Genomic DNA, 16,644 nt, shown 5'->3' on the forward strand with positions numbered 1-16,644 from the left:
AGCACAGTGCCTAAACACAAAAGCGGGCACAAAGAAGAGGGAAAGTGGAGGGGAGGGGGATGACCGGGCATGAAGGAAACCTGAGCCTGCTGGGCTGTGAGCGAGCAAGACGAGCTTGAGGTGGGACAAGACCTAAAGACTGGCAGAGGACCCTGGAATGGCGGGCACCTATATAAACTGGTGATCTCAGCTCACTGCGGTTTGAGCTCAAAACTAGATTTTTATGGTAAGAGAAAAGTTGGGTTAGTCCTTTTCTTTGCAAAAAGCTGCCGTGGCGTTGCACTGCAAAAAGAGACGGCCTAAAAACAGGAAAAGTAAACCAATCTTAAAGAAAAAATCCACAAGAAAGTTGTAAAATTATCTGTCTATGTAGGGAATCTTTTCTACTTATCAAGAAATAAAAAAAAAAATCAAGAAAGTTCAACTCAAGGATTCAAAAAGAAAAAAATAAGTAACTGACTTAAAATTGAAAGCTACACTGTCTAATATTATGGATTTTTTGTGAGTTCTAAAGAAAAAGTTTGTATTTTTTTTAGTTTATATTGTGGCTAATTTAGATCACAGCAAAAAAGTGTAATAAGTGAAAATGATCAGAATGTGAACATAATGCCATCTTAGTACAAGTTGGCCCATCTTCATAAATCCTCACAAAACTAAAATTAATTTTTTAGAACCTAAGAATCTTTTAAAATCTAAAAATGATAAAAACTGAAGTAATACTTTTTAATAAAATGCATTTAGGTGTCAGACTTATATCAAGTTTTTCTATGGAAAAAAAAGATTTTGACTTATTTTGATGATAAGCTCCTAATGAGACAAAACATTCTTAGATGTGCTGATTTTGAGAAAAGCTTGGAAAGGTTTAGAGCTCAAACAACGTAAAACCGCGTAAAATATCTTGAATGTCTAAAAACAAAGTTTTAAATCTTTGCCAATCAAATATTTTGCAGTGTGTAAAATGAATGTGGGGCATCAGATTGGCACAAACGCAGTCTGGATGAAACCTTTTCAGGAATGATCACTGTTGATGCTAAGGAGGAAAAACAGGGATAAAAGCCACTCCCAGTGGAGCCAGCAAGGGGGAACCGAAACAACAAAGCCTGTCTGAACAGTTAAATAAAAAAAAGAAGAAGAAACCTCAAATAGACAAGCAGCCGGATGGAGAGAGGGGCATCAGCCTACCAGAGCAGCGGAACTTCTTGCTCTTGATTTGTCCAATACGTTTGTTTGCAAGGCGGCGAGGGCTGGCGCAGCGAGCTCCGCTGGTCTCAATGGGGTTGGAGCGCAGGTAATCCGCCAGCCACTTCAGGTTACAGTCACAAATGAACGGGTTCTGGGCCAGGTGGCTGAAGAGCAGAGGGGAAGAAAAATAACCAAGATGAGAAGGAAAGAGTGAGAAAATATTTTAAAAATCCACTCCGATGAGAATCGTGTTTTTAACATGTTTTTGTGCCGTTTTTATTCAACGTTAGATGGACATATAAGAAAATAAGGCTTAAAATTTGATTTCTGAGTATTTCTTAATTCAAATCGATGTTTATATAGACAACAAAACTTCCTTTTGAAACTTTAGTGAGAAAAAAGTTATATTAGCAACTTTAGAAACACAGAAAATGTGTGCCCTGTGCAGCAAAGTCTTTGAACTTGTAAAAATTATAAAGGTACAAAGATGTTAAACGCAGCAGAAAATTGTTGATTCTTGGAAAGTTTTTTAAAAATCCATATTCTTCCCTAAAAACTTGATTATTATCCAAACTGGAGAAGGTTTTGCAGTTTTCTCTGCTCCGTCAGGCCCTCGCTGCAGCTGTCTCCAGTGCTGTGTTTATTGCTTTTCATTACCTTGGTTTGGTCTTAAGACTCAGTGACTTGCAAAATATTCCACCAAACTGGTTTAAACATGCTCTAATAATTTCCTTTTTTTTCCAATATTCTGTTTGTGGGTTCATGCAGGGTTATCCCAGACCTCAAAGCTTACACTTCACAATTTGTGGTGAATCCTTTGGTTTTGCTTTCTTGAGGTTTTCTTTTTTAAGCACACATGGATTACATTTTTCTTCTTTCCCTCTGTGTTCTTTTCTCTTAGCTGAATGTCGTCAAGGTGTTTTTCTTTGATAAAGTCTTAGTTTATCCCTATTTGGATTTGGCCTGTGTAAACATCCATAGCTGCTGTCATTCAGCAGCCATTGGGGAATCTTTATCTTTATCAGTTTAGCACTCCTCAACATTATCTCTCTGCTGACTTGTCTCACTTTTCTTTTTAAAAACAGCCTGTTTGACCTGCACTTGGAGCTAAATTGTGAAAGTAAAAGGTAAAAGTTGTCAGAAAATTGAAGAGTGCCTTTCAAGCAATTCAACTCTTTTTGACAAACATCACATTGAATGGATTCATTGTATAAGTACCAATATGTCTATTTATGGTTAAATAGACACATAAAGACACCTGTCCACTCCATACAATCAGTAAGACTCCAGCTGCTAACATGGCCAAGACCAGAGAGCTGTCCAAAGACACCAGATATAAAACTGTAGACTTCCACATGGCAAGAAAGGGTAACGGGACAATTAATTGCCAATAATCTTAGTGAAAGGGATCAACTGTTGAAACAATTATTAGGAAATGGAAGAAGATAAACATGGCTTTCAGTCTCCCTCAGAATGGGGTTAGTGATCTCAGGGTTAACGTCTCATTGTTCCTAAGAAAGGTGAGGACTCGGCCTATAACCACATATGTGGTAAATGACTTGAAAAGAGCTGGAATCACTGTTTCCAAGGTTGGTAAGACGTCATGATTTGAAATCATGCATGGCATAGAAGGCTCCCCAGCTTAAACCAGCACGAGTCCAGGCTCGTCTGATGTCTGACCAATTGGATGATTCAGAGGAGTCAGGGGAGAAAGTCAGGTGGTCAGATGCGACCAAAATAGAACTTATTGGTCTTAATTCTACTCGCTGTGTTTGAAAGAAGAAAAAAAGTGATGAGCACCTTCCCAAGAACATGAACCCTACTGTGAAACATGGGGGTGGTATCACCATGCTACGGGGGTGTTTTCTGCACATGGGACAGGACGACTGCACTGTATTAAGGAGAGGATGAGCGGGTCAGGTACTGTGTGATTCTAGGGAATGATCTCTTCCTCAGTTAGAGCACTGAAGCTGGGTCTTCAAACATGACGATGACCCGTAGTACACGGCCAGGATAACCAAGAAGAAGGTTCTGGAGTCGCCTCGACAGTCTCCAGACTTAAACCCAATTAAAAAAAATTGGAGGGAGCTTAAACTCTTTTTCTCAGCAACAGAACAGAAACTTGATTGATCTAGAGAAGATCCGTGTGGAGGAGTGGGCCAAAATCCCTCCTGCATTGAGTGCAAACCTGGTGAAAAACTACAGGAAACTTTTGACCTGTGTCAACACAAACAAAGGCTACTGTAACACATATTAGCATTGATTTTCTCAAGTATTCAAATATTTATTTGCAGCAGTAGCATACAAATTAATTATTTAAAAACTCGTACAATAGGATTTCCATATTTTTTTTCGATTTTGTCTCTCTCAGTGAAAAAAACGGGGAGGTCAAATACTTATTTGCCTCTTTAACTTGAATTTTCCACCAAGTTACAGTTAATTATTCAACATTTAATATATATATATATACTATATATATATATGTCTTCCTTAGTATTTTTGGTTGTATTGCTTCAAATAAGCTCATTCCAAACCCAAACAAAAATGTGTCCATATCCAAAGGCAGCATTTTTTCTGAATGTGTTTCCCAGGAAATTTGTGTTTTGTTGCATCTTCCAAACACACTGTGGGAGGTCTGTATTAATAAAAGTGTAGGATTTCTCTCTCATCTAAGCTGATATAAGTGGTGGATGTGGGGGCTGTTGTTGCCGAAGCAGATGAGGGAAAACTGGGTGTGGTGAACACTGTTTTGGCCCCAGAAGAGGTGCACTTCCATGTGTGAGCATGACGATGACAGATATCTACTCTCTACTTGATGCCATTCCTGTGATGTTACACATAGCAGCGAGTAAACAACTCCTGTTTTGGCTCATGTTTTACGGTTGCTGCTCCGCATGTGTCAGAGCATGCTCAGTGTGTCTGCGACTCACAGGGTCTGGATGGCTCGGAGAGACGTGAAGGTGCCCTTGGCGAGGGTTTGGATCTTGTTGTCGTAGAGTGACAGCAGGGAGAGATTCTGCAGGTCCTGGAAGGTGTTGGCACGGATGCAGTGAATCTTATTGGCATTCAGCAACCTGGGAAAAATAAAAAAAGAAAATATGTGAAAGGAAGAAGCTTGTGAGCTGTTTTGTAATTATCTTTTATACAAATTTAATTAACTTACAGCAGTTGCAAGGCATAGAGGCCATCAAACACTCCCTTGGGAAGGTCGGTGATCTTATTTCCATAAAGCACACTGAGAAATCACAACAAAGGTTTTAGATTCAACCGCCTACAGCTCTTAGAGCACAAACATAACTCTAGGACACTTACAGGGAGTTAAGGGAGCGCAGGCCCTGGAAGGCATCAGGAGCTATCTCTGAGATCTGGTTGTTGCTCAGGTCTCTATGATAAAGAAAGACAGATCATCAATTCAGGTCAACATCCTCTTCTGTGAGGGAGAATCGACCTGATCTTCTCCTGATGTAACAATAAAAGTGGACACTAGAGGCAAAAGATTGAGATAAAGCCCCAGCTCTGATGGCGCGTCTCCTCAAGGAAGCATTGCAGCCAATCCAAACATTTTCCTTGTATTACTTGTGGCTTACAAAACCGAAGCTCTGTTGTGATGTGTCAGTGCGAGCGAGAACGTGACGCCAGGCTGTAAGCTGAAGCAAAACACAGAAGACTGCCTGGAAGCATAACTGCTGTTAATAGGATCTGCAGGCCTCTCCCCACAGGGTAACCACTAAGCCCATGTGCCTGTGAGTGGATGTGTGCGTCTGGGTGAGTAAAAGCAAAAGTAAATGAGGAGCAGTGGGAGAAAAAAGGCAGCAAGACGGGGAAAAGGACTTAATGGAGTACATGAACTGAACTCCAGTCGGCTGGATTCCTTTGAAGGAAAATCATCATGTGGTGAAGAAGAGGGATATTTTCTCATTTGGGGGTAACATTGAAATAAGTACCCATTTGTCTTTTTGCAGGGACTGAGGTTTCCTGGAAATGAAAATGAAGGGAGGGAGCCAACATGTGCGCTGCTGTGTATCTGTAAACTCAGACGGCGGTGAGTTTGTGTATATGTCGGTGTGAGACGACTGTTACACCATCCTCGTCTGAGGGAGGGGTTCATGGGAAGTTCATCCAAACTGAGACAAGGTGAGAGGGAGAATGTGAGGTTGACGTTCTGTGGAGGATCATTATGGAAGCAGACATTAGAGTGGAGGAATTCTTCTTCCAGCTAACATGGAGTTTTTCAACCATTAAAGATTTATTCCAATGAAAATCGTGTTTCTGGTGTTTTTTTTACATGTTTTTGTGGCATAAAATGTATTAATTCAAATCATTGTGAATCAGAGGCAGACAAAAGTCGCAGTTGGAAAAAGCTCTAGTTTAAAACTGTAAGGCTGGATAACTCCGATATTACTCGCCATTTTTGTTGCACCAGGAATGTTAGATTGGGGTTGTAAGGTAGCAGGAGAGTGTGTGAACAGATGGATTCTGGGAAGTGGAGGTGGGCTTACTCTGTGACAACAGCTCAGTCTGCAACTCATAGGTGAATTTTTGATGAACTTCTGCAGTTCTGCAGAAAATATGTCCCAGAAAAAAAAATGTGTTTTTGAATTTTGGCTGAAAACAGAATAATAACAATTTGAACATTTTTTACTTTATGGAATATTAACATTAGCCATGCAAGCAGCAGCAACAGGTGAATGTGGGAAAATAAAATACTTTTTTTGAGATTTGGCTCAGTTTTTGTGACACAGTCAGCTGCTTCAGGTTTTTAACTCTAAAATAAAAGTCACCTTTTTAACCCATAACAATAAATTAGAGAGATTAAAGTGTTTACAGACAGTTCTCATGGAAGCGGCTCAGTTTCTGTATCACTTTATCACTTTTTGACCTTGTCTCTGCGGCACTAACCCCAACTGGCACTGATTCAGATCCTCTGACATCTTGCAAGCTGTAAAAGGATACAGTCTAAAGAAATTGCCTTACTTGGGAATTATTTATTTTAATTTAATCTGACAGTTGTTTATTCTAAAATGTAGGAGTAAGATTGGAGTAAGATATTATTACCAAACCGTTGACTTGGTTTGAATTTTGATACTGCACAAATATCATTTGTCACATTTTTGTTCCTAAAACTAATCTTTGATTGCTATTTAGTACTTAAAGTGAATAAATATTCAAGCTTCAATGAAATAAAATAGCAGAAAATCTTTTAATTTAAATAGATAAGAAGTTGTTTTTAAGATTTTTTAAAAGTTTTTTTAAAGTAAAAATCTGTTTGATTCAACATTTGCAAATGCTACCTGAATTCCTCATGAACTGAGCCTCCTAATGTAAAAGAAAACATAAAAATAAAACATAAAAGCTGCAAAAGAAAAGTTTAAGGTTGCATGATTTTGTGATATTTGCAGTCAGAATTTTAGCTGATGGAGTGGCTTTAGTAATGTGCTCCTCTAGTTTAAGCTTCATGCTGTTCTTGGAGCGGAGCGGTAAAACACTCAGGAATCCTGTAAGAAGGGCAGAGAAACTTCCTGACCTTCCGTTCCCTCCATATCCCCATTGCTGTGTACGTCAGACTTGGTTAGAGGTTTGGCTAACTGGTGAGTGCAGACAAGGTGACCTGACAGCCGGCTCAGTGGGCTAAAAAACCCTCTCAGCCACTAGCCTGTCGCTGTTCCCTCCCAGTAGGACAAAAGCTTCAGACTTCATTCCAGCACTTCATCCTCATCCCAGCCATCAACATGCGGACTTGACACACCGCTGGCCAGGGAAATACGAGAGCCGTTATTATGCGTAAAGAATTTCAGTCCATGATTTCATGCCACCCCAAGTCTGAGAACAAGAATATGTTCCTAAAGCACACATGTTGGTTGGAGAGGAATGAGAAGCTGGCCAGTTGTAGCTTGTAGTCTTCAGCTTTTTTGTTCTGGTCTGGATAATTTAGCCCTGAGGTGAGGTGCACTGCAGTACTTACATCCTACGCAGTTTCTTGTATGAAGAGAAGGCTCCAGGAGGAACCGACTTGATCCCGTTTTGCTCCAGACGTCTGCAGAGGAGATGTGATACCATTAGTTAACCAAACAATAGCGTTCTCCGTGGCAACAGGACTGAGTGGCCACCTCTGACCCTACGGGATGAGTCTGATTATGTTAAGAGAGATCAATTTCGAAGTTGTAATAGGTCCAGTCATGCTGGAGTCATAACATCCACAGAACCAATAAACAGTCTGAATACTAAAGTGCGAGGAAATGGACTGGAAAGGGAAAAGCTGCACGTCTCGGTTTGTTCAAGAGCGTTAAGGCCTTCAACTTCAAGTCATATTTCTTTGCGGTTTTTGCTTTTACAGTTTCCAGCACTCATGTGAGATCACGTGGTCCTCAGTGATTTAACTTGTTCTTGTTAAAGTTGCCATTTCCTCTGGTTGCCTGCAAAAAGTCCACCTGTACCTTTGCTGCGTGGTGAAATATTACTCCTTTGATTTTTCCTTGCTCCCATGAGTGTGATGCAGAAAAGCTAACAAGGGGAAAAAAACGTCTCCCCATAAAACAACTGTCACAGCATGAATACGGAGACAAAGCTACTCTAGGGTACTAGACAAAAAACCAACAGAAACAGACTCTAATCAGTCTCATACAGTCCAGAGGAAACAGACTTCTCTAACCCCCCATTAGTGTGGACGTGCATGCATGTCTCTGGCTGCTACTTAGTACCCAGCTCAGTCCCAGAACAAATCCCTGCTTTAGCTGGCAGAGGGCTGTTTATCTGCAGGTCAGTTCACAGCTTTTAAAACTGTCCATACTTCAGCTTAGCAGGGCCCAGAGGAGGCCAGCTGCAGGTCTGTCTGGTTGCTCTATGTGTCTGACTCCCTGTGGAGGAAGTGACTCCAGAGCATTGACCTGCAGGAGTGTCGGAATCCCATCATCATTCTTTTGCTATTAAAAAAATGAGAAACATGCAAAAAATTCATAAAGATTGATAAGAAATTAAACCGAAGCGTTGAAATGTTGGCCTGAGACTATTTCCACATGATTTAATTAGACGTTTGGAGACATTCTGGCCTCTCGGATGGCTTGTTTATGTCTATTCATGGGGGGTATTTGTTTTGTTTGTTACTAGCCACAGCTATTTTATAATTTGAAGGCATGAATTTCCTTATTTTTTATAATCAAGGATCTTGTCCCATCAAAGATCCTAGCTGCACTCAAAGAGCGATATGGGAGGGCAATCGGCATTTTTTGGATAGCAGTGATTCCACACCACAGATTCCTGTGGTGGACTTGTGCTCTGTCTGTTTTTGTCTGCCTGTCCCACTGTGTGTGAGTGGATTTACTGTGACTGTGGTTCCTCTGTCCTCACCATGCGGCACAGCGCTGAGCCTGGCGGCTTTAGCGCCTTCTCTCATCAACCAGTCTGTCTAACCGGTCCAAACCAGTCTAGACGCAGCTCAAATGGGTTCCAGTGTTGGCCGCGCACATGTATGCCAACGTGCAGCTGTTCTCTGGGTGTGTCGACAAACAGCGAAATCCCTCAAACTCAAGACTACCGCCGTCTTTGCATTGTTGCTCTTTGCAGATCAATATCGGAGAGCAACTTAATCCCTGCAATCAACAAAGGCCGCCGCGCTGTCCATTTAGAAGAGAAAAAATAGAAACAATCCCCGAAAGCGGCTTGCGGACAAGCGATCGATGACTCCTGTCCAATTTGTCAACCTGAGCATTTGTGTATGTGCCCACTTGCTGGTGTTTGTGTCAATCCAATCGATGCTCTTCATCCTTTTCATTAGGGGCCTGAGCATGGTTTTCATTAAGGGGAAACACTTAATGCCTTTGGGTATTCAAGCTGTGCATGCGGGAGTCAAAAAAAAAAAAAAATGAAAGGCTGGGGAGCATTTTATTGCGGGGCTCATTCACTGCAGACAGAGATTATGGAGCATGCAAAAATCTGTTGTGGTGGTGTTTGGGCAAACGGGAACAGAGGGGTACAAGAACCCACTCTTATCCCAACACAACGCTGCCAGTCATTAGAATGAAGGTAGAGCAGGAGAGAGGGGCTACAATTCACCAATTTGTACATAATGAGAGCAGCATGTGTGCGTCTTTGTGTGTACGCCGCTTTCCAAGTGCCTCATTAACAAGGCATTAGGCCGACCTTGATACGCATCCGCCCGCCGCGCTGTAATTGAAACTGATTTTATAATGAACTTCAAGCGCAGATCAAACCTGCTGCACCGAGTTACCGAACAGACCCCCTCCCCACCCGTCCCACCGCTTTGAATATTCATTTCCACTGTCAACAGACAACTCGTCTGTAGTGATCTGGAAACGGAGACAACAAAAACGTTCAGGAGAGAGATGAAGTGTGGATACAAGAAAAGAGTATCGTGGGAATTAAAGCAAAAAGAGAAAAGGTTTTGATGGGCAGGACAGGGGGATGCACAGGATAAGAGTGAACCCCCCTCCTGCTCTTGTAAAAGATGAATCAGAATGTGGTGGAGTTTATAGCCAGGGCACGTTCAAGACCCACTCCAATGAAAAATGTATTTTTGGTGTTTTTAACATGTTTTTGTGGCATTTTTCTGATGATGGAGGACATATGTCAAGAAAATTACACTTAAAATTATATTTCTTACCCCAGGTTCACACTGTATCTGGTGCGGCTCCGGAGCGGTCTAGCTATGGTAGATGACTCGCATTGGCTACGGATGGCTCCGGTCCTATTGTTTCCACAGGCTCTGCTGCCGACCTCGCAAGACTCCAAACTCATGTAGTTTCACACAATAACTCACCATTTATATAAGAAGTACCCTCATTCCGCCGTGATTTGGGATTATATTCACAGCACTTTTTATCTGCATGACTCGTATTCAAGCAATGCATAAGCACGAACATTTTATTAACATTTTCGTCTTATGTAGACCTAAATGTACATACTGTGTTTGACTGTGTTACATGTATTGTGCAACAAGCAGGGAAGACTGTCACAATGATGCGGTGAAAACAGAGTCCAGTGGAAAATAGGATTTATTTTGAAAAAAGTACTGGATACACTTTACGCTTACTCACATCATTTCCGCTTTAGACTGTTAAATAGCTCCAACTTCACCAAAAAGAGCTCCAGCTTGGCTTCGGCGTCTGGCATAAAATTTAAAGCCACCGAAACAGATACGGAGCGCCGTACCAGACTGAATGCAGAGTGACTTTCTCTCTCACTTTTCAAGTTACGTGAAGACTCACACTGGAACCAGACCTGATTAGTATTTCTTTATTAAAATTGTAAATTACAAACAGATGAAAAAAATGTAATAGGAGAAAGCCTGTAGCAATTACGTAAAATCGGCAGACCGCAAGCTCTCTGCTCCGCTCTATTCCGATGCATCTACTTGTAGATGACTAGATCCACGTACGTCTTTGTTTTCCTCGTCTGAGCTCAAATGGCTGGATGTTTTTCTGCATCGGTAATTTTAGTTTGGGGTTGTGAGAAGCTGTAAGGTAGTATAAACAGAAGGATGATGGGATGTGGAAAGAGGGGTGGAGTTGCTCCATGCCAACAGTCCCACTCTGCAGAAACTGCATTCTCTAGAAAATGATCTTTTTTTTAAGTTTTGGCTAAAAATGACATAATCATAATTAAAAGACCACTGAACGCTTTTACACCAAATCAAAAGATGATCAGAGTGGGACATAAAGCACCAATTAGATTTGAAGGGCGCCAGAGTTTTAAAATATCTTTCCAGCAAGATTCTAATAAAAATGATGCCCACAAAATCTTTGCTTTACTCTTCAAACTGCAGATTATCACAGATTTCATCTGTGCAAAAAACATCACTTGAAGCAACTGTTGAAGACAAACCATCAGACTTTGATGTTCACAGTCGATGCAGCTGAATTATTTATCCAGATGTGTGAAAACCCTCTCATCATCTGAAATGTCTGTGGTTCCATGGGTGGTCATTGGGCCAGACAGGGACGCATAGAAGTCCAAATGAGGAAAATTAGGAACACCAGTGCAGAAGTGGGTCAGGGTTGCTGGGGAACATGGGATCGGTGCCTTTCACACTAGACGGGTATTTATAAACAGACCCCATGGGGAGGAGGAGACCTAGAAACTTGCTGTGTCCTCCACACATGCTCCTTGGAAGAACATGTAAGCAGAGCCTCTGGTTCTCTCCATCTTTTCGCCCCGTCTCATATCACAAATAAATCAGAGCTCCTGCATTACCTCTTCCTTTGTCAAAGGGACTAAAAGGCTTTTGGAGAACTCCACGAGTGCATTTTTTAGGACTTAAAGGCCAGAATGTGTGCTGTTAACGGTTTATGCCCAGACAGATGTTGGGGAGTTGAGCATGGGATGTGAGCCAAGAACTAACACATGGTTCACAGCCATCTGACCTGATAAAAGCAAGCAAAGTTTGCACTGAGTGGGCATGTTATTCTGTTTGAGAAAAGGTCCAATGTTATATGAGAACTGAATCACAGAAATATAATGCATAAATGGGTGATTACATGACCCTTAATCTGGCTAAATGTCTTTGATGCTATATTTTAAGATTAAATCAATTGGGGTGCATCACAGAAATGATACTTACATTTCCGCCATGTTGTCAGGAAGATTGGCCGGGATGGCGGTGAGACCTTTGCCTCTACAATCCACAATGTTGTTACTGCAGGTGCACATTGCAGGACACGATCCTCCTCCTATGCTGCAGGGCTGCAGGCTGGAGGACTCCTGGTGTCCTGTCAAAATAAATAAATAAATGAAGGTGGTCAATTTAGACCTTTAAAGTCAACTATCAAAGCATAAACCAGCTTTACTCTTTGTTTCACTTCCTCAGCAAACAAACTGACGTGCTGATTTCTAAGTTTCAGTTTTCTTTTTGGACCAAGATAGACATAATGCAATTTAATTTATTAAATTAAAATGGAATTATATATATATATACATACATACAAACCAGGGGTCTGCAACCTTCAACACTGAGAAGTTTGAATCGATTTCTAAGTGACAATAACCCAGTTGGAGCCACTAATTCCCCCTTTAAGAAGAGTCATTTTTATTTATGTTATTGTGACTATTATGTTAACTATCAATTAACTATTTTATTTTGGTCATAAATAAAAAATACAAATAAAGTATCATTTTCTTTTAAATATGAATTGCGATTTGACTTTTGACAGAGTTTCACAGGACTTCCTTTCAAAATAAAATACAGTCACTGCCATATGGGATTACCACAATGTATTAAATGTTGTAGTAGGAAGTGTATTATGAGCATTGATTACAAAAAAAGAAAAACAAAAAAAAAACAAAAACAAAACTTAATTCAGTGTAAAATCCTTGACTTTTTTTCTTTTCTTTTATTTTATTTTATTTTTTTCAAAAATAGACAGTATGCATTATAATCCGGCATGTGTAAATTTTGGTTGTACTTACTGACCTCAAATTGATTTTCTGTGGTCGACAGTGCTCAGTCTAAATGTTATAGTATGACTCTGGTAAACTATGCAGTTGAACTGCTTGATGAATTGTTGCAGCGTTACGGCCTCCGTAGTCAGGAGCCTTGCAGAGTGATCCATCCTGCGCTTCAACTGTTTGTCAATGAGCTGAATAAAGTTTTTACTAGTCTAAATGTTTTGTTTCACTTGATACGCCTTATGGTCCAAAAAAACATTACTTACAGAGCCACATGTGGCTTCAGAGCCTCAAGTTGCAGACCACTGGATTATATCGTTACCATGGTGATAGATAATCGACTCATAATTGATGTTTTCTTAAAAATTTGCTTTAAAAAGTGTTTTTAACTTCATCCAAATTGTCATTCATTGGTTAAGTTTGGCTTTCTGAAAACAGAATGTGAATCTGGTTTGAACAGAGTTGGTCAAAGAGAGTATAACTGGAACAGCAGGGTGTTTTTTTTAGCTTTCCTCAGCACTTTTATGAGTTAAACTGCAAGTTGAAGCTCTTCTAGATGTTTGGTCTTTGACAAAAACAAAGGAGCCATCCGTCTCTGTCCTGACCACAGTGTCGAGCGGTAATATCCTTCAGAATCAATGGAAAAGAAACTAGGTTATCCATCAAAGAAGTGCACTCGGAGAGAAGAACAAAGATTTGACTAACAGACTAAGAGTGTCACTTGAAGCCTTCCCGATAAAATCCATTGATCTCGCCACAAATTCTTCTCCTGAGTGCTCATTCAACCTCCACCTTTTCTCTTCCATTTGTTCTTTAACTCCCTAATTTGCATACAGAGCATCCAACTCATCGCCGCGTCTCCAGATACCCGTTCAAATAGGTACGGCACTGTCAGCACAGTGAAGAGACGGAGCTTGCGCCGCATGTGCGCGCTGGATGTGCGTATCAAAGTCTAACCCAGATAGAATGAATAAAACAGACTTTTAAATGGCCTCATTTACACAGCATTACTAATCCAAGTTTCAAGCCATAAATATTTAATTATCTTCCTCTCTATCCCTCCGCATGTGCGGAAAATGCTGGCAAGAGTTGAAGGAAAGAGGAGCAGCGACTCGGGAGGAGTGGATGAGTGAGTGACGGGGACAGTTGGTGACAGACTGAACTCCCAAAACACAAAGAAACATCTGATTGCTATTAAATTTGGGGCTTAATACTTACACTACATTAAAATCAATTATCAGAATGATGAGACGATTATAGTAGTAGAAGAATGAATCAACATTGGCACAATCACTCATACACCATGATCTGGGGCTGTGTGATCGGGAACGGCAGAGCTTTGACAGATCTAGAATCCACTTTGGGGCAAAGAAAAACTCCTTTCTGATCTAACATGGATTATCTGACAGGCCTGGGATCAGGGAAAGTGCAGAGCACAGCTGGAGCGGACCTAACAATGACAGCTTCCTGACAGGTAAAGTTGAGGTGAGACTGTTTGATGTCGACTCCTCCTTTGTTATTCCCAGTTTCCTCCTCCTCCTCCTCCTCCTCCTCCCATCGTTTATCCCCACTTTCTCTTGAGTTCCAGCTCCTCGGACTCCCTTCTGTGTCCTCATTTCAGCTGCTATCACTACAAACCATTACCTTCTTTCCATTTGCTCTCAGCGCCACACATTTAACCTCCCTCCTTTTCTCTCATCATTTAAAAATATTATCACTGGCTTCCTCCCATCTGCCTCCCCCCAAATCCCACCTCTGCTCCGCCTCAGAGCCATTTCCTTCCCCGTTTCCCACTAAAAGAGGAGAAGTTAATTCAACCTTGAAGCTATTTATTTTCAATTGCTCATTTCAAACACAATATTTTTACTTCATTTTTCATTCCCTGGGAGCAGTAAAGCAGTACAATAGTTGTTGCTTTCTTTACAGTGTACCCTTAAACTGGAGCTTGCATCTCCCTTTTGTTTAACTTTCTTTGTAGCTACGAAAGCAAGGGTTTTTAAACTAATTTTTGATCAAACAGTTTTTACATTTTCAATCAAATTTCTGTTTTTAAGATCAGAACAGTAATGTAACATTCAGCAGGCCTGGATTTACCCAGTCCCACTATGGGGTGCAGGTAGGGTATTGGAGGGGGACAGTCTGGGTCACTGAGTGTCATATCCCTGTTTTATAAGTTTTACATGTAATGCTCCTCCTGACACTACCCTCTGGATTTTACCAGGCTTGGGACAAGGCACAGGATACTAGTTTGTGCCCATTGGGGTACATTTTTTTCCCATTTACGTCTGTCTATCTATTTATCCATCTGTCTGTCTGTCCATCCTTGTATTTTCCCCTTTTTTTTTTGTAGTTTTCCTTGCATTTTTTTTAGTCAACTGTGGATTTATCCAGCCCATTTGGGGGGCAGTCACAGTGTTTATGGGTTAAATTGCCCCAATGTGTCCATGCCTATATCCTGGTTTGAAAATCAGATATTTAATTTAAGTTTATTTTAAAAAATCTACATTTTATTATTACAGTAATAAAACTTTTTAGAGCTGCTTTTACCATTTTGTTTTAGTTGATGAAGAAATCTGATGCAACAATTCTAAATGAAACAAAAAGAAGTGGAACTTTAATTGCAACTCAGCTCAAAATAATCAAAAATGTTTTAAGAAATTGTGTTGACACTAAGATTCATATTGCTGAGAGCAATGGAGGATTTCATCCTATTTTGCATGAGCAATCATCAGTTTTCATTCTCACAAATCAGCTCTTTTCTCTATCCCAAATCCCCTGCAGGTGGCTGAATCCAGTCTCATCTCTAAAATAGATCCACAAACAACAACAACACATTGTAGAAATTAAAATAATACTAATAATAAACATGTGAGTTCCTGTGACTCCAGTGAGTCCATCTCTGAGAGTTCAGCTCCTGGTCAGTCATCCTCTCAAGGGTAAAACTTTAAGTACATGTGTAGTTTTTTTTTATCCATTTGTGCAAACAAATACATGATCACATAGTTACAATCAAAAACAAACAGCAGCATTTATGTCTAGTATTAGTCTGATCCAAAAGGAAAGTGGGATTTTATCGGTCTGTATGTTTGCTGACTCCAGCTGCCCATTGTGCAAAGCCCTAACCTTCTGTATCAATGTTCCAGCTCCAACTTTCATATCTGGAATCGTTACACTCCCACGCTTAGAGTGTCTTTCCCTGGGCGATGAATAGTTAATGATCTGTGCTGTCACGCCGTATGGCTGCGTAAAAATCACAACCCGTGGAGAGAGAAACACAGAGAGGTGCACACACCCACAAACACACGCAGACACAAACACCCCTCACAGCTGGGGCTGCGAACGAGATGGCCTTGTGTGGAGAGACGGTTCTCATGCAGTTTTGCTTTGTCCGCATATGATAAACCTATTGCAGGACTCCCACGCGCTCTGTTTTATTTGCAGGAGTTGCAGGAGTAGGGCTATAACTTAAAATCTACAAAAAACACAAAAGGTTTGCAGTAAATAACGACAACAGAGAAAAGATGCCGTTATTTTTTCTGACAAAGAAACCTCTGACAGTTTAGGGAGTCTGGGCTCCAGCTGTGTGGGCATTTTTTTTTTTTTTTAGCATTGCTGCCAGCTGTGTGGGATGCACATGCATTCAGTCAACAGGCTGCCCTGGAGCAAATTAGTTTTCATGTTGGCCCAATGCTGAACATGACATAAAGTTCAATTAAATGGAAAATTATTAGAACATTTTTAATGAAAGAATGTAGAAACTTTTGTTTTTGCCTTGATTTTTAATGACATAAACTCACAAAATCAGAAATATTTTCGACACCCACAAAATAACTTTCTCTCCAATATTGTTCAGAAATGTGTCTAAATCTGTAATAGTGAGATTTTCTCCTTTTTCTGAGATAATCCATGTTGCACCACAAGTGTGCCATATCAAGACACTGATTAGACAGTGTGATTATTGCACAGGTGTGTCTTGGATTGGCCACGGTACAAAAGCCAATCTGAAACATGACATTTTTTCATTTGGGGAGTTTGGATCAGAAAACCAGTCAGTATATCTGGTGT

General features: G+C 40.6%; 1 protein-coding gene across 4 annotated transcripts in view; it reads right to left on the reverse strand.

Moving 5' to 3' along the window:
- The window catches only part of slit1a (slit homolog 1a (Drosophila)), a 96,985-nt gene that overhangs the window by 20,134 nt on the left and 60,207 nt on the right, over nt 1-16,644 (reverse strand). For all 4 annotated transcript variants that reach the window (XM_024296864.2, XM_024296862.2, XM_024296863.2 and 1 more), the window contains exons 9-14: nt 11,756-11,903; nt 7,145-7,216; nt 4,495-4,566; nt 4,346-4,417; nt 4,113-4,256; nt 1,183-1,346 (exon numbers count right to left, since the gene is read on the reverse strand). In XM_024296864.2, the coding sequence (XP_024152632.1) occupies nt 1,183-1,346; nt 4,113-4,256; nt 4,346-4,417; nt 4,495-4,566; nt 7,145-7,216; nt 11,756-11,903 (672 nt within the window). The remainder of the gene's footprint in view (nt 1-1,182; nt 1,347-4,112; nt 4,257-4,345; nt 4,418-4,494; nt 4,567-7,144; nt 7,217-11,755; nt 11,904-16,644) is intronic.

Source organism: Oryzias melastigma, linkage group LG15 (genome assembly GCF_002922805.2).
Source record: "Oryzias melastigma strain HK-1 linkage group LG15, ASM292280v2, whole genome shotgun sequence".
NCBI classification, from domain to species: domain Eukaryota; kingdom Metazoa; phylum Chordata; class Actinopteri; order Beloniformes; family Adrianichthyidae; genus Oryzias; species Oryzias melastigma.